Raw genomic sequence first — 24,957 nt, 5'->3', positions numbered from 1 at the left:
AGGAAACTATCAAAAAATGTAGAGGCAATCTGCTGAATAGTAGAAAATATCTGTAAATCATGTATCTGTTTAGGAGTTAATACCCCCAAAATATAAGAAAATCATGCAACTCAGTAGAAAAAACAAAGAAGTCAATTCAAAAATGAGCAGAGAAGAAGACAAGAAATAACAAGTGCTGGTGAGGATGTGGAGAAAAGAGTACCCTTGTAATAGTGGACTTCCTTGTCTGTAGTTCCTGATTTGACTATTTCAGCAATTAATATGTGTATTATTGGTTTTTGGCAAATAGGCATTATTATGTTGACGTCTTCTATTTACATCCCTATTTTGCAGAGTATTATTAGGAATTGCGGCTGATTTTCTTAAGGTACTTTTGGGGGGCATCTATTGATATGAGCCTATGGGCTCTCTCCATTACTTTATAGATATAGTAAATTATATTCACTAAATTATGAAAAACAATAAATATAATATCTATAATCCATATAAAGGAAAATATGAACCCTTTAAAGAAATGACTCTATGGAAGGTGAACCACATTTCTAGCTGGGAAAATTTAACATAAAAATATCTATCCTTCTGCCCTGACCCGTGTGGCCCAGTGGGTTGGGTGTCATTCTGCAAAGCCAAAGGTCTCTGGTTTGTTTCCCAGTCAGGGCACATACCTGAGTTGCAGGTTCAATCCCAGTCAGGGTATGTACAAGAGGCAACCGATTCATGTTTCTTTTCCTCTTCTTCTCCCTCCCTTCCCCTCTCTAAAAAAAACACATTTTAAAAATCTTTTCGAAATATCAATCCTCTTTAAATTAATTAGTAATTATTTTCTATTAGGAATTACCAAGGATTTGAAAGAATGAAAGAAATTATTTTAAAGCTTATGTGGAAGAATAAATGGATAAAAAATGCCTGAAAAGTTTTAAAAACTTTTTTAGGGGTTATTGCCTTACTGTTAAAAATTATTACAAGTAACTGCATTACTGGAACAGAGCCTCCAAAGAGATTTACAAATATGTTATGACTTATTTGACCAAGTTAATCAAAGAAAAAGGATATTTAGTTGTACATAGTGTTGGAATAACTGTGTACTGATCTGAAAAAAATTAAGTTGCATCCACTATCTTATATCACCTATGAAAACAATACCCAGTGACAATAAAGATCCAATTTTTAAAAAGTGAAGCAAACAAAATAAAGTGTAAGGACTACAAAGAAGTAATTCACAGAAGAGGTTATAAAACTCTTCATAGACAACTAATAAAACAAAGATCTGATCTGCCCTGACAGGTAAGGCTCAGTTGGCTGGACTTCATTCCATAAAGCGAAAGGTCACCAGTTTGATTCCTGGTCAGGGGATGTGACTGGACTGCAGGTTTGGTCCCAGGTTGAGAAGCATCTGATTAATGTTTCTCTCTCACAAAGATGTTTCTCTCCCTCTCTTTCTCCTTCCCTTCCTTTATCTCTAAAAACAAATAAATAAATATCTTTAAAAAAAACCCTAAGGTCTATTTTTCACTACCATATAGACAAAAACTAAAGAACCAATAATACCCAATGGTTTTGAGGGCATAGGGAAATTGGATATGTTCTAATTATGTAGTCATACACCATTTATGAGAATAAAAGTTTGACACAATCTGTATTAGTAGCTTGGGCTGCCATAACAAAATACCACAGATTGGGTGGTTTGAACAATAGAAATTTATTTTCTCACATTTTTTGAGACTGGACATCCAAGGTCAAGGTGTCAGCAAAGTTCGTTTCTGGTGATGCCTCTGTAATTGGCTTATGGATGACTGCCTTCTGGCTGTGTCCTTACATAGCCATTCCTCTGTGTCTGTGGAAAGAGAATATATGATGTCTCTTCCTCTTATTATAAGGGATACTAGTTCTAAAGAATTAAGGCCCATCTTTATGACCTCCTTTAACCTTAATTAACCTTAGAGAGCAAGCAGCCATGTTTTTTGAAACATGACATAAAAATAACAGCAGAGGGGACTCTGCAAAATTAGAAGGAGTTATCCTAAACTAAGCTTCCTAAATGTTCAGCAAAACAAATGTTTGCAAGAGAAATGAGCAACGGAAAAGGTCCCAGGGCAAATCTGACACAAAGTTTTTATTAAAAAAAAATAAGAGACTAATGAGCAAAATAACATTCCTACTGAGAATGAAAGCATGCCAGGCAGTCATGCCCACAAGTAGAACTGTAATCCCACTATTTCAAAATGAGCTAAAAAAATAGTGAGAAAATTATACAAGAAATAAAAGGCCAAATTCCTAGACAAGAAAAAGCTAAAGGAGTTCATCACCACCAAAGCAGTATTATAAGAAATGTTAAAATAACTTCTTTAAGAAGAACAAAGGGGAAAAAATAGAACAAGTGAATAATAAAATGGCAGTAACTACATACCTACCAATAATCACTATAAATGTAAGTGGATAAATGCTCCAATTAAAAGATTGGGGATGGCCGAATGGACAACAAAACAATACCCATACATATGCTGTGTACACAAGTCCACTTCAGATCAAAGGAGAGAGACAAGGTGAAGTAAAATATATACATGTCATGCAAATGGAAATGAAAAAGAGCTGAGGTAGCAACAGTCATATCAAACAAAATAGACTTTAAAGCAAAGATTATAACAAGAGAAAGACATTTCATAATGATAAAGGGATCAATCCAGGGAGAGCATATAACCCTTTTAAATATTTATGCACCACACCTAGGAGTCACCTAAATGTATCAAGCAAATATTGACAACCTTCTTTTCTTTTCTTTTTTTTTTAAGATTTTATTTATTTATCTTTAGAGGGGAAGGGACAGAGAGAGGGAGAGAAACATCAATGTATGGTTGCCTTTTGTGCATCCCCTGCTGGGATCTGGCCTGCAGGGAACCAGCCTGCAACCCAGGCATGTGCCCTGACTGGGAATCGAACCGCGATTGTCTGGTTCGCAGGCCCGCACTCAATCCACTGAGCTACACCAGCCAGGGCGACAACCTTATTTTCAATAGTCAAGATATGGAGACAACTTAAATGTCCACCACAGATGTTTGGATAAAGATTTACATACTTACAATGGAATATTACTCGGCCATAAAAATGAACAAAATCTTTCTGCGTGTGACACTGATGTAACTAGAGGGTATTATGCTAAGTGCAATAAGTCAGAAAGAGAAAGACAATTACCATATGATTTCACTTATACATGGAATCTAAAAAGACAAAATAAATAAACAAAACAAACAAACTCATAGATACAGAGAACAAATTGATGGTTGCCAAATGTGGGAAGGGTTGAGGTGCTGGATGAAAAAGCTGAAGGGATTAAAAAGTACAGATTGGCAGTTACAAAAGAGTCATAGGGATGTAAAGTACAGCACAGAGAATATAGTCAATAATATTGCAATAACTATGCACGGTGCCAGGTGAGCACTAGACTTAGCAGAGGGATCACGTTGTACATTATATGAATGTGTAAGTGCAATACTGTATACCTGAAACTAATATAAATATGGAATGTCAACTGTAATTTAAAACATTTTTAATTAAAAGAAAGAAAAATTTTTTAATTAAGAAAAAAATCAACATAAGTCAGAATTTTAAAAATTCAGCTACAAAGTGACTAGTTCAGGAAACATTTGGATATAAAAATACTTTCATAAATAAAATCAAAATTAGAAGAAATATAAGACTGAATAAATACAACAAATAATGCCTTAAGAAAAACAGAAGGTAAAAAAATGTTAAATTAAAAATAAATGAAGAGCTATTAAGGATTCAAGAGATAGTGACAAATGTTAAACATAGATAATTAACATCAGAAGCTCCAATATATAGTTCAGAGTAGTCCCAAAGAACAAAACTAAAGCAGGGGGAGAGAATACATACTAAAAGCTGTAAATCATGAAACTAATTTTTTAAAAAAACTACATGCTGAAACAACACCACAATGTCAGTACTGACTCAGAATGACTAAAATAGTCATGTTCTGGTAATATTATTGGACCTTAAGGAAAAAAATTATCTCATCATCTAGGCAAAAAAAGCAAGTGACATACAAAAGGAGAAAATTATATTGTCATTAGACTGTTTAACAGAAATGATTACATCAGAAGAATATAGAGTAATATAACTAAGTTATATTCAAGGAAAAATGTGGGCAAAGGATTTGATATCCAACAAAATTAACTTGGAAGTTTGAAGGGCACAGACAATTCTTACCAGCATTTCCAACTAGAACAGTATCAACATATGGAAAACTGGTGTATACACACACACACACACACACGTTTCTTTAGATATTATATATACATATATATGATACTCATGTATTATTTGTAGAACTAAGAAAAATGGAGGTTTGAAAGAAAAGATTATGGTATAATGACTGTGTGATCTGACAATGTGAATATATACTTCATCTATTAGAATGAGGAATGTGAATACAAAAAATGTTTTCACTGTTTTTAAAAATTATATTCTTGGTGTACTATGAATATTGTTATCTTGAGATAGGTATATATATAATGTGGGATAATAATAAATGAATAATCATGAGTCATTTTAATTCTATAACTCTCTATGTCCTTGAGAAAACACATTCTCTTCTCTTTGTGGAAAAGAGATATACACATATAGTCAAAGTTAAGTAAGGGGACTGTAGTGTTTTATTTGATGTGGCAGTATCAGTGTGAATTCATAAGGTTTTTATACATGCATATAAATATACGTATTTTCCTCTTCTCCTATCCCTTCCTTTTGTGAACAATTGGGACCAAGCAAGACAGGCATCCCTGTGAAGCAGGGATGGGTACAGAGTCGCCATGGTCCGGCATGGGATTTGAAGAGCACATCTAGGAAAGAAGACAGCAGTGGCAGTGACCTGAGGTGAGCTGTTGGAGCCACAGAAGAGTATACAGGGTGTGTTCTTGGAGGGATGGCCCATATAGTGGAGGGTGGGAGCCTGAGTGCAGTTACAGAGAATATCTTCATGAGGGGACTATCCAGTGTAGGCTGTTGGAGGCTGAGGAAAGTAACAAGGTTTGTTGGCGCAGGGGGTGCTGTGCAGCAATGGAACAGAGTAGAACTGAGCCTGGGCAGGATGAGAAGGCCATTGGTGTAGAGACACAGATGGTGGCAGTGATCAGTGGTTGGTCATATTTTAGGGAATTGACACAACCTGAAGTCTTGTCAAAGGCATCAAACCTGGGTCTGCTCATACCCCTGATTGACTGCCATGTGCAAAAAATGCAGAGGACAGAGGAACATGCTAAACTACACTATCATATCCAATCAGCAAAATCTAGGCTTCAGGCAGAAGGTAAGGAACACAGGTCAAACATCTTGGGGTCTCCAACACATAAACTGTTATGAAAAGAAAGGAATGGCAGAGGAAATTTGTAATTAAGAACCTCAACACATACCCTGGCTGGTGTGACTCGGTGGACTGAGAGCAGGCCTATAAAGCAAAGGGTCACTGGTTGGATTCCCAGTCAGGGTACACGCCTGGGTTGCAGGCCAGGTCCCCAGTAGGCGGTGCAAGAGGCAATCATTGATGTTTCTCTCCCTCTTTTTCTCCTTCCTTTCCCCCTCTCTAAAAATAAATAAGTAAAATCTAAAAAAAAAAAAGTTTCCCATAAAGAAAAAGAACCTCAAAAATCAAAGAAATGAGGATGATTGTAGTATTGAGGGAAGCACACCTGAATGATAAAACTATAAAGAAATGTAAGGAGCATTTATCATAAAAGTCAGGACAGTGGCTAGTTTTTAGAGGTGGGAGATAATTGTGATTTGGACTGTGGTAGCTGGAGAAGTTTCATTTCTTGATCTGGGTGGTAGTTTCAAGGATGTTTGCCTTATAATAATTCATTAGGTCATGTATTTGTTTTGTGTGATTTTCTGAATATGAGTTTTCTTTTTTGATTATAAAAGTGAGAGAACAAATCATGGTTCTGAATCCAGATGTGGTTCCGAAGGTTTTTCCAAACCTTGATCTCTTGGACCTGTGAATGTTATCTCATTTGGAAAGGGTTTTTTTTCCCCCCCTTAGGATATGAATAAATTAGTGTCTTCAGAAGAAGAGATTATAATGAATTACCTTGACAGGCCCTAGATGCAATCACAAGTAGGTGCATAAGAGAGAGGGAGAGGAACTTTCTGACTATGGCCTGGCATAATGGCTCCTGCAGAGGAGAGTGGTAAGAAGGGCTGTTCCACCATCAACAAGGCAGTGACCAGAGACTATACCATCAATATTCATGGTGCATCCACAGAGTGGGTTTCAAGAAGGGTGCCCCTGGGCACTCAGAGGGATCCAGAAATTTCCCATGAAGAAGACGGTAACTCCAAATATATGCAATGACACGGGGTTCAGCAAAGCCCTCTGGGCCAAAAGAATAGGGAATGCCTGGGCATGGTCGTCCAGAAGATGTAAGGAGGATGAAGGTTCACCAAACGAGCTCTATGCATCAGTCACTTACGTACCTGTCACCACTTTCAAAAATCTACAAACAGTTAATGTGAATGAGAACTAACTGCTGATTGTCAAAGTTATAAAACTGCCAAAATAGAGAAAGGCGGAGTGAATGAGGTGAATGTGGAGGCAGAGATTGGAGTGATGTATCCACTGGCCAAAGAACACCAGGTAGTACCAGCAGCCATCAGAAGCTAGAGTAGTCAAATAATGAATTCTCTTTCACATAAATCCTCCAGAGGGTGCCCCCTGATGCCTTGATTTCAGATTTCTGGTGTCTAAAACTGGGAGAGAATAAATTTCTGTTCTGTAAAGCCACTAACTTTGTGGTTATTTGTCACATCATACATAGAAAACTAACATACCCAATAAGCTACACATCATGGAAGGTTACTGCAATGAGAACTGCAATAAGAACAAGCGAGATATATTATAAAAACAACATATTTTTAAAAGGCACCAAAAGAATGAAAATAATGCATACTAAATGAATTAAAATTCCAAAGGCAGAAAAACCTTTCTGAGGTGAGCTGAGCACAGGCCAAAACTGAGGTTTAACAGAGGCAGAATGGCTCTGCTAGGGGAAGAGAAAGTCACCCATGGTTTTGATGGTCATACAAAGCTAGAGTGACAAGTGGAAAACTTAAGGGATTTCAAACAATGGCCAGTTCTCTCTATGGAATATCTGTGGAACTCTTGGATGTTCAGGAGGCTAAAGGGTTGTGAGATATTTGCTCCTAAAGGCAGATCGAATCTCCCAAATCTGGCATTATTAAGAAATGATGACTTGCTCGGAAAGAAAAGGAGAACCTCAACTACTCAACTTACCTGTTCCTCAAGATATTTGCCAGATTTTGAGGCTATATGCAGCAGGAGTCTGAAAGGCTAGCTCGACCTTCAGTATTTCTGGGCTAAGAAGATGAATACCTATCCAGCTGTCAGTTCAAAGACTGTGAGGAACATGCCTGAAGAATAAGAGTGAACCAGACTAAAATAGTAACTGAACAATGACAGCCTAAAATCTGATTAGCCTGAGGTGATCAACCTTTTACCATATCTGACATATTATAAAAAAGGGAGAACCTCCTGTGGCAGAAGAGAACATGAGATGGGGCCTGTAGAGTTATTCATAATTGCTGGAAAAAAAAATTATTAGATTTGCAAGTAAAAGAATGTAAAAATAGCCCTGGCTGGTGTAGCTCAGTGGATTGAGCACAGGCCTGTGAACCAAAGGGTCACTGGTTTGATTCCCAGTCAGGGCACATGCCTAGGTTGTAGACCAAGTCCTCAGTTGTGGGTGCATGAGAGGTAACCACACATTGATGTTTCTCTCCCTCTCTTTCTCCTTCCCTTCTATCTCTCTAAAAAAATAAAATCTTTAAAAAATGTAAAAATAATTATGGTTCACATGCTAAGAAAAATAGTGAAAACGATAGATGAAAATTTGTAAAATGTAAAGAGAATTAGAATCTATAGAAAATTCAAATAGACATTTAAGAACGGAAAAAATACAAAATTTTATATGAATTCAGTGTAAGGGTTTAACACAGATTAGGAATAGCACAAAGTGAATAGAAAACAGGTCAATAAAAACATCCAGTCAGAAGCCCAGAAATAAAAAGAAATGGAAAACAAAGGAAGTGACTTCCAGTCAAGAAGGAGGTGTACGTAGACACGCTTCGCTTTCTCATCATAAAAAGAATAACTAAATCTCAAAACAAATAATACCCAGAACTGTCAGGAAACCAAACTGTATGGAAGTCCGACAACCAAGGATTTAAAGAACCCACATTCATCTAGATGGACAGGAGAAGAGGAGACTCAGAGAAGGATGGAGAGGCACAGTGTAGCTAGGAGAAGCGGCAGTGGTGGTGGAACCAGCATGGGCAGTCCCACATTCATGTGTGGTGGATAAAAATTCCAAGAATACCTTGGAAGTGAGTGATCCCAGACCCAGGCAGGTCACACAGCCCAGGGTTCTAGTGCTGGGAAGAAAAATCCCCATAAGTTCTGGCTGTAAACACCAGTGGTGGTTGGGGCAGCAGAAAAAACTGCTAGATTCTCAGGAAACTGCTTAAAGGGCTCACACAATCTTAAAACGTATGCAAACCCACTTACTCTGGGATACAACACCAGTTGCATACAGGGAATGGGTGAAGCAACTAGAAATAGGACAAGTGCCAGGCAAACCTCCAGAAGTCAAGCAATGGCATAGTCCCCTCTCCAAACCCTCCCCTCACACAGAGCCACAAAGCAGGAAAGTGGGTTGCCCTACCCTGGCAACTACCTAAGGCTCTGCTCCACACAGTATACATGTGCCTTTTCAACAACAGGCCACACTACTAACACAGGAATCAAAGCAGCTCTACCTAATACACAGAAACAAACACAGGGAGGCTGCCAAAATGAGGAGACAAAGAAGCATGACCCAGATGAAAGAAGAGAACAAATCTCCAGAAAAAATGAACTAAATGAAAGAAAGATAGCCAACCTATCAGATGCAGAGTTCAAAACACTGGTGATCAGGATGCTCAAAGAACTCATTGATTATGATAACAACATAAAGGAATAAATGAAGGTTACACTAAGTAAAATAAAGAATAATCTACAAAGACCTAACAGTGAAGGGAAAGAAGCCAGGATTCAAATCAACAATTTGGAACATAAGGAAGAAATAAACATTCAACCACGACAGAAAGAAAAAACATGAACTCAAAAAAAAAAATGAGGATAGTATAAAGAAGACCCTGGAACATCTCCAAATGTGCCAACATCCAAATCATAGGGATAGCAGAAGAGGAACAGAAAGAAATTGAAAACTTATTGAAAAAAATAATGAAAGAAAACTTCCCCAATTTGGTGAAGAAAATAGACATACAAGTCCAGGAAGCTCAGAGAGTCCCAAACAAGTTGCACCCAAAGAGGACCACACCAAAACACATCATAATTAAAATTCCAAAGGTTAAAGACAAAGAAAGAATCTTAAAAGCAGCAAGAGAAAAGGAGACAGTTACCTACAAAGGAGTTCCCATAAGACTATCAGCTGATTTCTCAAAAGAAATCTTGGAGGCAAGAAGGGGCTGGCAAGAAGTATTCAGTCATGAAAGGCAAGGATCTACATTTAAGATTGCTCTATCCAGCAAAGCTATCTTTTAGAATGAAGGGCAGATAAAGTACTTCCTAGACAAGGTAAAACTAAAGGAGTTCATCATCACCAAGCCATTACTAAATGAAATGTTAAAGGGACTTGTTTAAGAAAAAGAAGATCAAAGCTATGAACATTAAAAAGGAAATAAATTCACAACTATCAACAACTGAGTCTAAAAACCAAAAAGACAAAAACTAAGCAAACAACTAGAACAGGAACAGATTCATAGGTATGGAGATCATTTGGAGGGTTATCAGCCAGGAGGGAGATAGAGGAGAATGGGAGAAAAGGTGCAGCATTTAAAAAGCAAAATTTGTAGGTAAAAAATAGACAGGGAGATGTTAAGAATAGTATAGAAAATGGAGAAGCCAAAGAACTTATATGCACGATCCATGGACATGAACTAAGGTGGGGGGATGGCTGGAAGGAAGGGGAATACCCAGTGGAGGGGAGGAAAGAGGGGAAAATTGGGACATAGTATAACATACTATGTATAACATAATCATATAATCATATAACATACTATGTGTAACATACATAGTATAACATAATCAATAAAATATACTTTAAAAAATGTTTAAAAAAAAAACCAAAGAGGAAGTAAGACTCATGGGAGATATGCTCAAACATCTACCATATATATAACAGAAATCTTAGGAGGAGAAGAGAGAATAGTAGGCAAAAGCAATAAAATATAATGGCTGAAAATGTCCTAAAACTGATGAAAGATGTCAGTTCATACAGATTCAAAAAGCTCAGCAAACCCAAGCAGCATAGATATAAATAAAATCATGCCCAGTCACATCATAGTAATACTATTAAACATCAAAGACACTGTTGAACATCTTAAAAAGAAATCAGAAGTAAATAAGAAGCCACATTATCTTCGAAGACAGTATGACAAACAGGTGATTTCCTAACAAAAACAATAGAAGCTAACAGACAATGAAATAACATCTTTAAAGTTCCAATAGAAAAATCAGTTAACCTAGATTTTGATACCGAAGGGCAAATATGCCACAAAAGTTTTTTTTAAGTTGTTTTTACCAAAACAATTTTGAAAAAAAAAGAATAAATTTGGAGATCTTATGCTTCCTGATTTCCAAACTTACTACATATCTATAGTAATCAAAATACTGTGGGACAATAATAAAGACAGATGTTTAGACTATGGTAATAAAAGAGAACCCAGAAATAAATACTCACATACATGATCAATGATTTTGACAAGGGTGCCAAGACCATTCATGAGAAAAAGACAGTCTTTTCAACAAATGGTGCTGGAAAAACTGGATATCCACATGCCAAAGAAGTTGGATTCTTTTTTTATACCATATATAAAAGTTAACTCAAAATGGATCAGATTTAAACATTGAAAGGTTTTCTTAGGCTCCACCGAGGAAGAAATGCCAATCAGACACAAAGTTAGGTGGTGTAGAGCTTTACTGGGGTTTGCGCATCCAGGCGAGGTTCTACGGTCTGCAAAATGGGGCCAGAGAAGTCGCGCCTAAGCATGGAATGTGGTGGGGTTTTATTTTGGTTGGCTCTCTTCCTGGGAGCTGGGGATTGGTCCCCTTTGAACAAAGCAGCAATATATCATTGGTGGTTCTCCTCCGGCTCAGGTTGCTATGCAGATAAACCCCGCCCTTTCGGCTCCCTGGTTTGACATCAGCCATCTTTTCCGGGTTGTAGTTCAGCTGCCATTTTGTCCTACCCTGCCCATCCTGATAAACATAAGACCTAAAACTATAAATCTTTTGAAAAAACACATCAGAGAAACTTCATGCTTTATATTTGGCAATGATTTCTAGATTATGATATCAAAAATATGGGATCAAAAGAAAAAAATACATAAATAGGTCAAATCAAAATTCAAATCTGTGTATGAAAAGGTTCTGTTGAAAGACCACCTCAGTTCTTGCTGTAGTCAGTTTAGCAAGGCAGGTGGTCTTCAAACAAATGTCATGCATACTTTGAAAGGGACATTGTAGAACTGAATTACAGAGGATATAAAACTGCCAAAATCCTCAGGAAGACCCACAAAGTAGTGCAGCCATGGACAAGCTGGACATGTTTTCTCTCTCATGTTTTTGTTATAGTCCCTGGGGCCATGCTTGAGCAGTTACAAAAATGATTCTTATGTAACTCTTTTGCAGTTGAAATTTCAAATTCCATATTTCCTTAAGAAAAATGAAGTAATGAAAATGTTTGTGAGCTGATGGTTACAGTGGTTTTGTCTAGTTTTATTTCTTTTCTGAGAATTTCGGGACACCCCTATAACCAAGGACATTCTGTACATTATAAAACCAGTCCAAGGGTTACTGAGTTAAAAGCTTGAACTTTGGTGGGAGATAGATACTAATTAAAATCAGTTATAGACAATCATAGAAAACTGGGCACACATAAAAATTTTCTAGGTAATACCAGACCTGCCTTAGTCCTGACCAGTGTGGCTCATTTGGGTGGTCATCATCCCACAAAGCAAAGGGTTGCTCCCAGTCAGGGCATATGCCTGCCCAGGTTGCAGGTTCAATCCCTTGTCAAGGGGTGTAGGAGAGGCAATCAATCCATGTTTCTCTCCCTCTCTTCTCCTCTCTCCAAAAATGAATGAATAAAATTTTAAAAAACAGCAACAACAACAAAAAACCCAAACCTGCTTTAAAAAAAAAGAAAATTTCTAAATTTCTTGTTTCACTTTAACTTAGGTCTTTTTGTGTTCACCTTAGAACAGAACACAGGCTGGTCACCCTTTGCGTGTTGCATCATCAAATGTTAGTGGTTTGCTTTCTCTGTCATCCTCTCAGGCTAGATGATTCCAGATCCTTTCACCTTTTTGCTTTAAGACCCTATGGAATTAGACTACCCACTAGATTTCTGGAACCAAAACTGGCCCTACCAGAGCCTTAATCTAGAGACTTAAAAAGGAATGAGACCAGAAACCAGCAAGCCACCTCAGGCCACACTTCCAAACAAGCATATAGGTAGTTCACATACAATGGGGGTTTTGGTGGCCATGAGTGGGGTATTATTCTATGGGTCTGGGAGAACTCCAGTAAGCCCACTGTCATCAAAACTGAAAATCTATTTTTTTGCCCAAGGAAGCTGCTAAGTGGCCCAAAGGGAAGTTGCTAAATGGAATAGAGGCTTGCGGTGTGGGTGGCTATTAATTAGAGAAAAAAATTGAATACCTATTTTTCAAGACCAAAAGTTGATATAAAGAGCTGGGTGCTGCCCAAACTGGCAGCAGCTGGCACCCAGCTGGCACCCAAACAGGCAGTTGGGTGTTACCTGTAAGCCGAAAGGTCATGAGTTCGATTCTCGATCAGGGCACATACCTGGGTTGTGGGCCAGGTCCCTGGTTGGGGTCTTGTGAGAGGCAACTGATTTATGTTTTTCTCCCTCTTTATCTCCCTCTCTTCCCCCTCTGTAAGACTAAATTTAAATATATATATATATATCTTTATTTTAATATATATATTTTATTTTAAATATATATTTTTTTTTTTTTTTTTTTATATATTTATATATTTATATATATTTATATATAAATATATATTTATATATATTTATATAAATATATATATATTTAAATTAAATCTCTCTCTCTAGAGAGAGAGCACTGGGTGCCTCTAACATACAGAATTCTCAATCCTTCCCTTCCCCAGGTGTCATGATCTAATAAAATATTTTTTTTCAATAAGGTTAAAATTTCATGCATTGCTTTGGTTCAAACCAACTCAGGGGATTTAAGAAACAAAATCGATTTAGTGTTTTGCTGAGTAAAAAACTGAAATTCAAGTTGTGTAGGAAGAACTATCAAAACAGTGGTTTTAGGGTAACCAGTTGGATTCCACGCAGCGCTTTCAGCCTCAGACACAATCCTGCTGAAAAACCAGCCCCTGGAATTTAGTTTCAGTCCCACTGTCAATGGAATTTTTCTGCTGCTTACATGGTGGGCAAGAGCATTTGTTTATAAAACTTTCAGAGATTTGTCCAAGGTCCTATTGAGTGAGTAATCCACCGGAGAGTCCATACACCCCAGGGCATATGCAACTGTATGATTCCTTTTTAAGTTTTGGGTTTGAAGACCATTACCAGCTGTGGGATCGGGTAAATCACTACAACCCACGCCTCGGTTTCTTAACCTATCATATTGGTCAATAATGCCTGCCATACGGTGCTGCTATAAGAAATACAGTGTACGATTCCCTGGTAGTTTCATGTGAGGATTTTCATAAGGACGGGAGAAATTCTGCCCCTCGCTGAGGGTAAGAGTCTTGAAATGCCCCCCCACCTCCACCTACCTTCCACACCCCTCTTCCTTAAATTTGTGCCTTAGGGCATGCTCATCTAATTCAACTCTACGGCGACGCGAGGCGATGTCGCGCAACTCCAACTCCAGGGGCTTGGGTCGCCACTCAGAACGCCGGTAGGCGTTCTCCGACGACCTCATCAGCATGGACGCTGGAAGTGGCTTGCAGGAAGAGGACAAGTGTGGCACTGAAGGATCACTTCCGCTTCCGCTGGCGCAAGCACTTTCAGTTCTTCTGCTACCGTGACTAAGATGGAAGCGCTTTGGGAGTCTCGGTCCGGACTCTGGGCCGGGGGTCCGGCCCCCGGGCAGTTTTATCGCATTCCGCCCACTCCCAGTTCCTTCACGGACCCGGCGTCGGCTCTCCACCGGAGTCCGATTACGCGCACCCAGTAAGCCCTGGGCGCCTCAGCCAGCGGAGGGGGAGGGCCTGTGGGGCTCGGTTCGCCCAGTAGTTTCCGAGGGAGCTGGGGAAGAGGAGGGAGAATGAGGGGCGCGGAGCCCCAGAGGATGAAAGGAGCCGTGGAAAATCCGAAGCGGAACTCACTGCGCAGGAAGATTCTGGCTCTTCCCCGCGCCGCCTCTGCAGACCTCCCTCCCTCTCTCTCCAGGAACCCCATGGTGACCGGGACCTCAGTCCTGGGCGTGAAATTTGAAGGGGGAGTGGTGATTGCAGCAGACATGCTGGGTTCCTACGGTTCCTTGGCCCGTTTCCGCAACATCTCTCGCATTATGCGAGTCAACGACAGCACCATGCTGGGTGCTTCCGGAGACTACGCTGATTTCCAATACCTGAAGCAAGTTCTCAGCCAGATGGTGTAAGTAATCTAGAGAACAGGGCACAGTTCCCAAGTAGGGAAGGGAGTCCTCTGGTTTTTAGCTCGTCAAGAAGTTGTCAGATGGAGACACTTGATGCCGCAGAGGAGGACAGGGAGAATTGTTGGGGGTGGAACACGTGGGAGTGTTTGCAATAGGGGGTGTAAAATGGGAAGGATTGTGTTAATGCCCTTGGGGGTGGGGTGGACGTAGATAATGACTTTCATATTCTCATAATTTCTTCTTAAGGATTGATGAGGAGTTGCTGGGAGATGGACACAGCTATAGTCCTAGAGCTATTCATTCATGGCTGACCAGGGCCATGTACAGCCGCCGCTCCAAGATGAACCCCCTGTGGAACACTGTGGTCATTGGAGGCTATTCTGATGGAGAGAGGTTGATTTAAGTAACACTTAAAGTTAACATTCCCTTGACAACTTAACCTGTAGTGCCTGTGTAGTGTGTATTTTTCCCTCTGAGTAAGTCCCAGTTCTTAGACCCCATGGTCCCATCCTTCAGCTAAGATACAGAAACCTAAGGTGAAATGAGTTCTTTGACCTATTGTGTCCTGTTAGCTTCCTCGGTTACGTGGACATGCTGGGTGTAGCCTATGAAGCCCCTTCGCTGGCCACTGGTTATGGTGCATACTTGGCTCAGGTAAGTAGTGAATTAAAAGGTCAGGAGAGGGCAAGTCAGAAGGCAATAGAGTTAGAAGTTGTGTGCTTGTTTTTCCTTTATAATTCTGACATGAGGAACAGGCAGGCTAGAATCCATATTGCTGGGCAGATAATTCTTTCTGTAGTTTCGAGGCTATGAGTGTAGCACCTACATTCCAATGACAAGGCACGTCCGGGAGTCAGTAGACACGTGTGAAGAGAGGACACCCTAGAACTTCCCCCTCGGGTGGGTCTTAGCACAAGTAAAGTATATTCTGGTGAGGTAGTAGGTGGAATGTTTCCTTTTCACTCATTTGTGTATAGGACACCATGAATCTGAGACAGATACCCTGGTATTCAGCCCCTGATATCTCCCATGTTTTTTCTTTAATCTCCCTAGCCTCTACTTCGAGAAGTTCTGGAGAAGCAGCCAGTGCTGAGCCAAACTGAGGCCCGAGAGCTAGTGGAACGTTGCATGCGAGTCCTGTACTATCGAGATGCCCGTTCTTATAACCGGGTGAGGGAGTCAATGATAAAGGTGATGGGGATCTAATTGGCAGGTTTTGAATACTTGCCTGGGGTCTCTACTTTGAAGAACAGTCTGCCCCATTTCTCTCCTATTTTCATGTTAGGAAAAAACCTCCTACTTGACCTTTGACAAGCTCCAGAGACTTACTTCATGTGGGGGTGGACATTTTCATTAAGACCTCTGCTTTCTTTCAGTTTCAAATCGCCACTGTGACCGAAAAAGGTGTTGAAATAGAGGGACCACTGTCTGCAGAGACCAACTGGGATATTGCCCACATGATCAGGTGATTGAAATTAAAATTACAGTAGAAAAATAGGTGGCAGAAGAGTTGGACAACACCTTGGCTTGCACTAAGCTAGATTTTTTTCCCTCGCTTTGAAATCTCAGCCCCAAAATTGTCTGGGTGTAATGCGTTTTTGGTTGGATAGAACTGCTTTTAGGAGATTCCTCTCCCTGTGGCTTCACAATTTTATTATGCTATCTTCTTTTTTAGTGGCTTTGAATGAAATGCAGACACATTATCCAGAACTGAAGTTGTACCCTTCTTCCAACTTTGAACTTGGCTGGTTCAAAGGTACACTTTTCTTTTGTAAAATAAATCTTTTGAAACACTTGCTGAGTAGTTGTATTCTGTCTGACTAGGTTACACCAAGAGTAAAACCACTAAGTACTGCCATGTGCCCTCCCCTTCCCTGATCAGAAGACCTTTGGCTCTTGGTTCTAGAGCACATGGAGTCCTCTGCGTGACAGTACTGAAGGCCCACGGCTGTCTTCGTTTGTGAAGGCAGCTTTTTGTGTGGAAACCAGGCTTAATCCTTGTGGAATCATCTGTTTTTGTGCTTAATATTTTTCAACACTTCCACCCATGTACTAGATTCTGAAATACTGTTCCTGGTTAATGTTGGCTACAAATTAGTTTTCGTTAAAACACCATTTAAAAAAAAAATGTGGCACTTAGTAGAGCTATTCTGTGTAAGGCTACCCATTCAGCCTCTGTATGGGAAATCCTAAGTAATTTCAACGTGTAACCTAAGTGTTTATTGTTCAGACTTACTACTAATTTCTAGCACTGTCAGAAAACCTCCTACAAGTTTTGTGTGTTCATTAAAATGTCCATAAGTGTAGCTGGGAGTTCAATCGGTTGGGGAATTAGCCAAATTCCATCTCCAGGACAGTGTTAAACCTGAATTTTAAAATGAACATCCTAGGTGATTATGATGCATATGTTTTTGAGAAATATGGACAGCAACCCCCCAAACATGTAGAAATTCATGAGGGGAGGGAGAAATCAAGACATGCCTTCATTTGTATCATCATGATTGCAACAAACTAGTACATTATTAAAGAAAACCATGAGCTTCCAACTTGAGTACACCACACATTCAGTCTCAACACAGAAAGTAGTCAATAAATACTTTATTGATTAAACTGAATTAATTTGTTTTTTAAAAAAGTCCTTCTACCACTAAGCCATGCGGTTGGAATCCACAAAGATAACTTCCTGGCCAAAACCCAGCTGACCCACAGTTGGTATTATGGTCTCACAAAAATCACCCATCAAGAGAGTCACGCAGTGTGCAGAGGCCAGGAACCCAGCTCTGCTAAGGCTGGGCTGCTGCGGAGACTACCAAAGAGAAACAGGTCGTTGTAGATGAGAGTTGACCAGTTCTTGATCTTTCTGAAAGGCAAAGGATTGACTTCAAAGTCCAAGTTCTATCAAAAATGGCATCAGGCAAAAAGCTTGGGGGAGAGAAGCCCAAATGGATCCTCAATTCATTTTTCAGATGCCACAGGTTCCAAAGATGGCCAAGCTGTTTACGGGAGGGATCCCTCCAGTTCACTACGTTAGAGTGTTCTGGGGGGTTAAAAAAACAAAAACAAAAAGATTGGGGTGCGGAGGAACAGGTGGTAACAAACGTCACACTTGTACCACAAGGCCCATCACATCTTAAGCATGTGCCAGTCCATGAAAGCCTATTAAAATAGGGTCACCCAGGGAAGGGGGAAACATTGTTTAGAAACTGATTTCCCTTCACTTTATTAAATGTTCCACTTCTGTACATTTTAAAGATGAACCATTTACAAGCCTGTGCAGGTTGCCTCCTTGGCTGATAGGAAGGAAATGTTGCTCAAAGACTCAGGATGGAGAGAATGGTGTCGCCGTGGGAGAGATGGACTTAAGATTTTTGCTCCTTTTCTCTGTTACAGTACAATTCAGTTTATAACCATGAGTACATACAATTTTTAAAAAAAACCCTCATGCAAACTGTAGAAAAAATTTTTCTTTCCTTGAAGCTGGCAGTGAAAAATAAAGATTCGTGTCTTTTTCTTTGTGCACACCCCCATATTATTTCTTCAAGTCAGATTCTTCTCTAAGCATTAAGAGAAATAGGAGAAAGCCACAGGGTAAGCAGGATTTCAACAAGTGGTATTTTCTTCTTGAAGTTCAACATTTAAGTTCTTGCACAATTAGCTCCTGGCTGTAGGACGTGTGGTCTCTTGAATAGGCAGGCTGTCCATTTGACAAAAGGAAGTTCAACAAAGCAGGGATGGACCCTGGGGCTCTGCAGGATTAAGACCCCCACACGGAATGGCTTCCACCCTAAGATTGTGATCACCTCCATACCTCTTGCTTGTTAATGACATGTGTGATCCTTTGTCCAGAGTGATGGTGTGAGAAAGGGAAAAGGGCCAAGGATCACAAGTGCAAAGAATATTTTCTCATATTTTTGTTGAAGGGAGGGTGGTGAGGAAAAAAATCTGTTCACCATTCTGGATGATTAAAGGTTGTTTCATGCATTTTTAAAGCCACAATTTTATATTGGGTTGCTGTAGAAACCAACTTCTCTGGAGAAGGAAGGTAAGAAAGGAGAAGGAAGAGAGAGTTCAGTGGGATGTTTTTTCCATTTTCATTTTTATATAAAAGTGTTAAGACCACAATGAAAAAAGTTTTTATCCATATATATAATAAACCAGTTTGTGAGCTACATATTTCTCTCCCATCTCAGAAATGTCCTCACACTGACAATGGTCGGATAGCATCATGCCCAAAGACAGTGGCCACACAGTGAAACAAACAAACCCAGATGTACTATGACACAATTGAGGTAAAAGGGGAAACAAAAATATTTAACATTTGTCCACGAAAGATTTTTTTTTTCTTTTCTTGATTTTGTCAGAAAAATACCAAACACAGTGATTTAAAGTTTAAAAAAAAGTCACAAAAACCTGTTTTTAGCATAAGTGAATGACAGCTCTTCGGCTCAGACGTGATCACTATTGGTTTTCCTAATAATCCACAAATCCACAGGGAAGTATAAGTCAACATCAGGGGCCAGTGGTGGCATAAAATTAAAAAATATAAACCAAATACTCCACCTGGTATATCCCCTTTTCCCTAACCCCTCTACCCTCCCTCACACTCCCTGCCCAACCCCTCATGACCCCAACACTCAAATCTCCATCAGATCTAGGTCAGCTTCTTCAAAGCCATAGAATGACTCGGTCTCGCTTTCACCCTCAAAGAGCTGGTGAAGGCTTTCAGGCTCAGTTGTCTCTTCAGGAGATGACCTGGGTCGTGGAGTAGAAGCCGAGGGCTCCTCAGACTGTTCCCCACTCAGCTTCAGTTGTTCCTCCAGGGAGGCAATTAGCTCCTCCTGCATGTCAGCATTTCTTGTAGGTGAGTTTATGTTGCCATCAGGACCAGGCAGAACACTAGCCACAAGGAAGGACCTCTGAACCAGCTCTGGACTGTCCCCAATGACGGCCAACACCTCCGCCAGCCAGACCACCACCAGTTGCAGCAAGACATCAGAATCACAGGCGCTATCTGCCATTTCCCGAGCCTGCTCCTTCCACTTTTTGTGCAGGAAGTTCTTGACCGTTCGTTTGATGCACACGTCTAACGGCTGAATTTTGGAGCTACAGCCTGCTGGGACCACTGCAGGCAAAGTGCTAGAGGCACTAAGCATAGCCAGCACCTCTTCTGACAAGTGGGTGCGATGACAGTCCATCACAAGCATGCCTTTGCTGCGCTGGCAAGCGGTGTGCTTCTGCCACACTCGAGTTGACCACAGTTCCATGATCTCATCATCACTGTAGCCACTTTCCTTTGCCTCTAGCAATATAGAGGCTGGCATATTAGAAGGCTGATCCATTTGTCCCCGGTAGAAAACCAGGGTGGGGAGGACAGTGCCATCTGCCAGAATGGCCAGCACCACATCACACCAAGGGTCCCCCGTGCCCACTGTCTGCAGGGCATTCTCCTTTCGGTCATCACTGCTTAACACCTCTGTGTCCAGAAACAAGGAGACCTCATCAATGGCCACAATCATAGACAATGGTAAGTCCTGGTTATGAATCTGCCGTTGTACAAACTCGATGAAGAGTCCTGCATTCTCGGCCACATCCTTAGGTAGGGTGTGGGCCACGGCACGCCGGGCATGGGGAGTCAGGTGGTGCCGCAGCATGAAACGCACAGCCCACTCGTAAGAGATCTTAAACCCTCCCTCCAAAGAACGTCCTATTTTGGTGGCCTTCTGGAACAAGGTCTCTTCATTTACAGGTAGCTGTTGCTCTCGCTGGGTGAGCACCCACTCAGCCAGTTTCTCTTCTGCCTCGAAGCTCAGATATTTGCCCTCCAGATTCTCCCCCTGGGAGGCCTGGAAGCGACGAAGCCAACGGCGAATGCGTCGCTGGGGGTTTCGGAAGTGTTCAGCTGCCTGCTCTGTATTACAGCAGAGGGCAAACAGTACCACTCGAAGCTTCTTCACAGACAGCTGCTCCTTCTTGCCAATTGCACTGCTACTCCCACCCCCTGAGGCTGCCTCAGGTTCCTGGGTGACTGGGCTCCCTTCATCCTGGTCATCAACATTCAGACATTCAGCCCCCTCTGTAGCCAAGGGTGGGAGGGCCAATGGTTCGGGGTGGGTGGGGGTTGGTGGTGGGGTTGCAGTTGAAGCTGGTGACGGGAGTGCCTGGGCCATGGGCGTTGGTAGCTCTTCAGGCTCAGTTGGGGTGGCCCCCACAGATTTCACAGTGGCAGCTTTATTAGAGGAGAAGGACGGAGGAGGGTACATATTCTTCAAGTTCCGGTCATGCACTCTGTCACGAGGCTGGCTATGCCTAAAGGGTTAGCAAAGAGAAAAAGGAAAACCTCGGTTAAACCAGAAAAACAAAGTAACAGTAATAACAACAACAAAAAGAGACCAAACACACTGCAAAATAAGAAATTAAACCATAAAGTGAGTTTCTGTTACCTTGAGTGAGACGTCCAAGTGAGTGCTATGGAAAATGAGACAAAAAAAAAAGTTAACTCAGTGAAGAAACAAGCTTCTAAAGACAGTGTCTTGAGATTTCAACCAAAAAAGGAAACCTACTACCAACTAAAATCTTATATAATTTCCGGTTAGAATGCTTTCAATGTTGTGAAACACATCAAAACAGTGAGGAGTTACTCCTGGTATGGATGCTTCTGACTTATGTAACATCACCTGTATCCTTATGTTTTTCTTGTCCTGCTAATAACCCCAGATCTCTCCTACTTACCTCGTGGCAGAATGCTGCTGGATCTGTGAGAGGGGTTGAATACCAAATGCTTGGCCATGGCATCTCCCACAGAGGTAATGAAGGTACAAGAAGTGCAGGCCAGCTTGATTCCGCTAAGAAAGAGCCAAAAGTACAGAAGTCAAATACAGCAGTGAACTACAGAGAATTAAGCTTTGAGGCCTTAATAAACGAGTGTCCTTTCCTATCTTTCCCAAATTAATTCACATACCCACCCTCCCCCAAACAGGTAAAAGGATCTAAGGTAACAACGTGAAAAATTCAGAGACCACCAATTAGTTTTTCCTTACCTCACAGAATTTTTAAACAAAGCCAAATACTTGGGGCTCTTCCGTGGAACATGATTGCTGACAAAGACAAAGAATAAGTGGTATGAGTTACAGGGTTCTGTTGGCTGAACTAGAGATCACCAGCCACTGACTGCAACCCAATAAAAGAGATGCCTAGTCAATCCATCCAAACCTTAACTCATGCCAGTTTTCCTACCATATAACCATTTTTATTAATATGCATATGACCCACAGTGAGGAAGAGGGATCTATGAAAAAGCACACTGGAAATGAGAAGGCCTGGAAGGAAAGGGGCAGAGGCCGAAGTTCTAAGAAGCTTCCATGTAGTGCTGTTCATGCCTGAACCACACTTTGAGTAGAAGATTCCACAAAATCAGAACACAGACCATCAAAGCCAAATGAACACGGGTTGGCCTCTCACTCTGCTCAGAGAGATGAACAAAACAGCTCTAAGAGTTGAAAGAGAAAACATACTATAAACCGGGGAGAGGATAAAAAGAGTTCTGGAGAATCTCAACTTCCAGACAGAAAGAGTGGTTCAATCGTGACTTACTTGATCATGTGGTTGGCATAGGCTCGAGAACAGCAGGTGCTATAGCGACAGAGAGAGCAGTGAACGTAAGTAGGAAAATGATTGGGGAAATCTGGGATCTCAAAGCTGCACTCCAGGCATGTCTGCCGGCCCATGACACTCCTGTCAAGAAACAAGAAAGATTTACTTAACTGCTCGTGGGGTCCCCAAACTGTAGGGAGGTTAGACAACAGATCCTGCTAAAAGGCTACCAGATGAACAATGGCCAGTATGGTTCACTTGCTTGGAGCATCATTCCGTAAACCAAAAGGTCATGGGTTCAATTCCTAATCAGGGCACATGCCTAGGTTGCCCGTTCAGTCCCCAGTTGGGACACAAACAAAAGGCAACTGATTGATGTTTCCCTCTCACATCAATGTTTCTTCCCTCTCAGCCTCCCTCCCTTTCCTTTTGTCTAACAGCATGTCCTCAAGTGAGAACCAAAAAATGGGAGTGACCAGATTACACTGGTAGAAGGAATAGTCATGCCCACCAAGCCCCTGGCCTCTAGAAGAAGGCACTGACATTTTCCGAACAGCTCTCTTCTGGATGTTACGTTGAACAGGGGGATAAAGGAAGACTGGCAGAGGGTCTGCTGACGAGGTCAGTGGTCCTGCCTCCTGCAAGGTGCTGGGAGGTGCTTCACTGGAGGTGATCGGAACAGTTCGTGGCTGCCCTCGGGAAGCCCGGATTGTCACCTGTGGGTCAAGGGAAGAAACAATTAGACATCAAATACTGAAAACCTCTACTGTTCTCTTGGGTCTGTAAAGGAAATGCTGAGAAACCCTTTACCTTGGTGCCTGGTTTCAAACCTTCCAGCTGCTTGGGTTTACGAAAAGTTTTATGGTGCTGAAGCTTGTGTTCAATTTTGTCCTTGGCAAAGAGAAACTGCAGCCGACATTTGTTGCAATGATAAACGTTCCTCTTCTGAAGGGGGGGAAAAAAAAGAGAATCTTTTTCTTCCCTGAGGAGAAGGTAGATCAGTGCCAACCATACCATTCTTCCCATCTTTCTGTTGATAATTTCAGAGCAAGAAAATACATAACAAAACAGCAAAAATCTCCCACTGACATTCATCACCTCCCAGTCTCCAAAGAAAGGTGAACTCAAAGCCAGGATGACTAGGTCCTCAAATCATCTCTTCCTGACTTGCTTTAGTAATTTGGATTGAGAGATTCAAGCTTAACTTGCTCATACTTTATCTTTACAAGGCAGACAGTGCTATCTACTTCTGGAAATTGTTCTTTGGTATTTTTTAAATGCAATAAAATATACAAGGTAAAAATAAATCATACTTTTTATCCTGTACACCTTCATATTTTAAGTTTGTCTTCAACTCTGATCTCCAGTACCTTTCCATAAAAACAACTTGTTACCAGTTCTTGGGTTCCTCTCATGGGCAGTCTAGTCTATGCATATACCCATGTTATGAACCTATACCTCTCCACCATCACCTCCCTGCTGCTCCTTTCTTTGACAACAGAAATGATATCACTTTTCACACCTTGCTCTTTTTCCTCTTAAACCATCAATCTATACAGATATGCTTCCGTGTGAGACAGACCATTTTGAGGATTCAGGCTGCTGTGTATTAAAGTCCTTCAACAAAAGGATGCATGCCTATGATTTCCTTCCCTAGGATAGGAGGCTGTACAGTCTCAGCTGAGTTGCAAGTGACCGATCTCCACGCTGATTTGAAAACAAATCTATAGTGGATTTTCAGCAGTCACTACTGTGCAATGAGTGTGTGAGTCCAAGAGGGTGTTGACAAGTGACAGCGTGGGCATTTTGCACACATGTGAACATTAAGCGTAGGTGCACCCATCTTGTTCTCCACTTTGTGCCCTGTATGGACCTTCACTCTCCTCTAGTGCCTCCTTTCTTGTAGCATTTTTTCAGCAAAGTCACGTGTATTCCACCTTAAAAACGCACACAGTAACAAATTCTCCCTGTCTCTTCCCCTGGATCCACCTCCCTCCGTCCTTGCCTTCCTAAGCAAACTTCTGCAAAGAAACTGTCTCCATTTCCTTAGCTCTCATTCATTTGTCCTGCTGAAATCTGACTTCCACCTTACTAACCAACAAAACAGCTCCGGTTGAAGGTCAGCCTCAAAGTTTCTCTTTTGCTTGATAGCTGCCTGCAACATTTGATCGAAACCTTTTCTTTGAAATATACTTTCTCCTTCTCCCGGGTTCCTCGACACCAAGAATCTTCTGGTTTTCCTACTAGGACGATGGCCCAGGTTTGTGGATTAGCACTTTGAGGGCCCTAAACCTTCGTCTTATCCTCAGTAACAGGGGTGGTGGTTGGGATGACACTTAAAGGTCTAAAATCCACTGAATTTACAGAATGATGACTACTAGGTACCTTTTCCACAACCCAGGCTTTTCTCCCAGGTCTGTACACCCAAATACCAGTTTAACAGACAACTACAAGATGTCACAGATACTGCTAACTCAGGATACTCAAATTTATATTCTTTCCCCAATTTTATTTTCTCTAGTAAATAGACCCACTGTTCATTCAATTGCCCAAGACAGATTCTTAAGCACTAGTCTCAACTTGCTACTCCCTCACTACCTAAATCATAAATCC

The 24,957-nt window shown here is 41.0% G+C and overlaps 2 protein-coding genes, 1 long non-coding RNA gene and 1 pseudogene across 9 annotated transcripts in view; 2 read left to right on the top strand and 2 right to left on the bottom strand.

Annotated features, from left to right (window-relative positions):
- Positions 1–1,680: 1,680 nt before the first annotated feature.
- Positions 1,681–14,166, bottom strand: LOC128628099 (uncharacterized). Its single transcript, XR_008392433.1, has 2 exons — positions 13,928–14,166; positions 1,681–1,834 (listed from the first exon to the last, which is right to left on the bottom strand). It is a non-coding gene; the product is annotated as an uncharacterized LOC128628099 (long non-coding RNA).
- Positions 6,179–6,536, top strand: LOC128628098 (60S ribosomal protein L31-like; annotated as a pseudogene).
- PSMB4 (proteasome 20S subunit beta 4) lies at positions 14,155–16,550 on the top strand. The gene is made up of 7 exons (XM_037143653.2): positions 14,155–14,327; positions 14,547–14,753; positions 15,001–15,147; positions 15,327–15,408; positions 15,808–15,924; positions 16,131–16,219; positions 16,430–16,550. Exons 1-7 carry the CDS (start codon positions 14,188–14,190, stop codon positions 16,440–16,442), a joined length of 795 nt encoding a protein of 264 aa, XP_036999548.1. The 5' UTR covers positions 14,155–14,187; the 3' UTR covers positions 16,443–16,550.
- Positions 16,551–17,374: 824 nt separating this feature from the next.
- Positions 17,375–24,957, bottom strand: part of POGZ (pogo transposable element derived with ZNF domain) — a 57,810-nt gene continuing 50,227 nt past the window's right edge. For all 7 annotated transcript variants that reach the window (XM_037143655.2, XM_037143656.2, XM_037143657.2 and 4 more), the window contains 7 exons: positions 23,155–23,289; positions 22,888–23,060; positions 22,345–22,485; positions 21,792–21,848; positions 21,484–21,596; positions 21,195–21,219; positions 17,375–21,060 (listed from right to left, as the gene is read on the bottom strand). In XM_037143655.2, coding sequence (XP_036999550.2) covers positions 19,389–21,060; positions 21,195–21,219; positions 21,484–21,596; positions 21,792–21,848; positions 22,345–22,485; positions 22,888–23,060; positions 23,155–23,289 — 2,316 coding nt within the window. In that variant the 3' untranslated portion in view covers positions 17,375–19,388. The remainder of the gene's footprint in view (positions 21,061–21,194; positions 21,220–21,483; positions 21,597–21,791; positions 21,849–22,344; positions 22,486–22,887; positions 23,061–23,154; positions 23,290–24,957) is intronic.

Source organism: Artibeus jamaicensis, unplaced genomic scaffold (assembly GCF_021234435.1).
Source record: "Artibeus jamaicensis isolate MK-2021 breed Jamaican fruit bat unplaced genomic scaffold, CSHL_Jam_final contig_1715, whole genome shotgun sequence".
In the NCBI taxonomy this organism is placed as follows: Eukaryota; Metazoa; Chordata; class Mammalia; order Chiroptera; family Phyllostomidae; genus Artibeus; species Artibeus jamaicensis.
The sequence above is the reverse complement of the archived record's forward strand: the minus strand, read 5'-3'. Positions and strand labels throughout refer to the sequence as shown.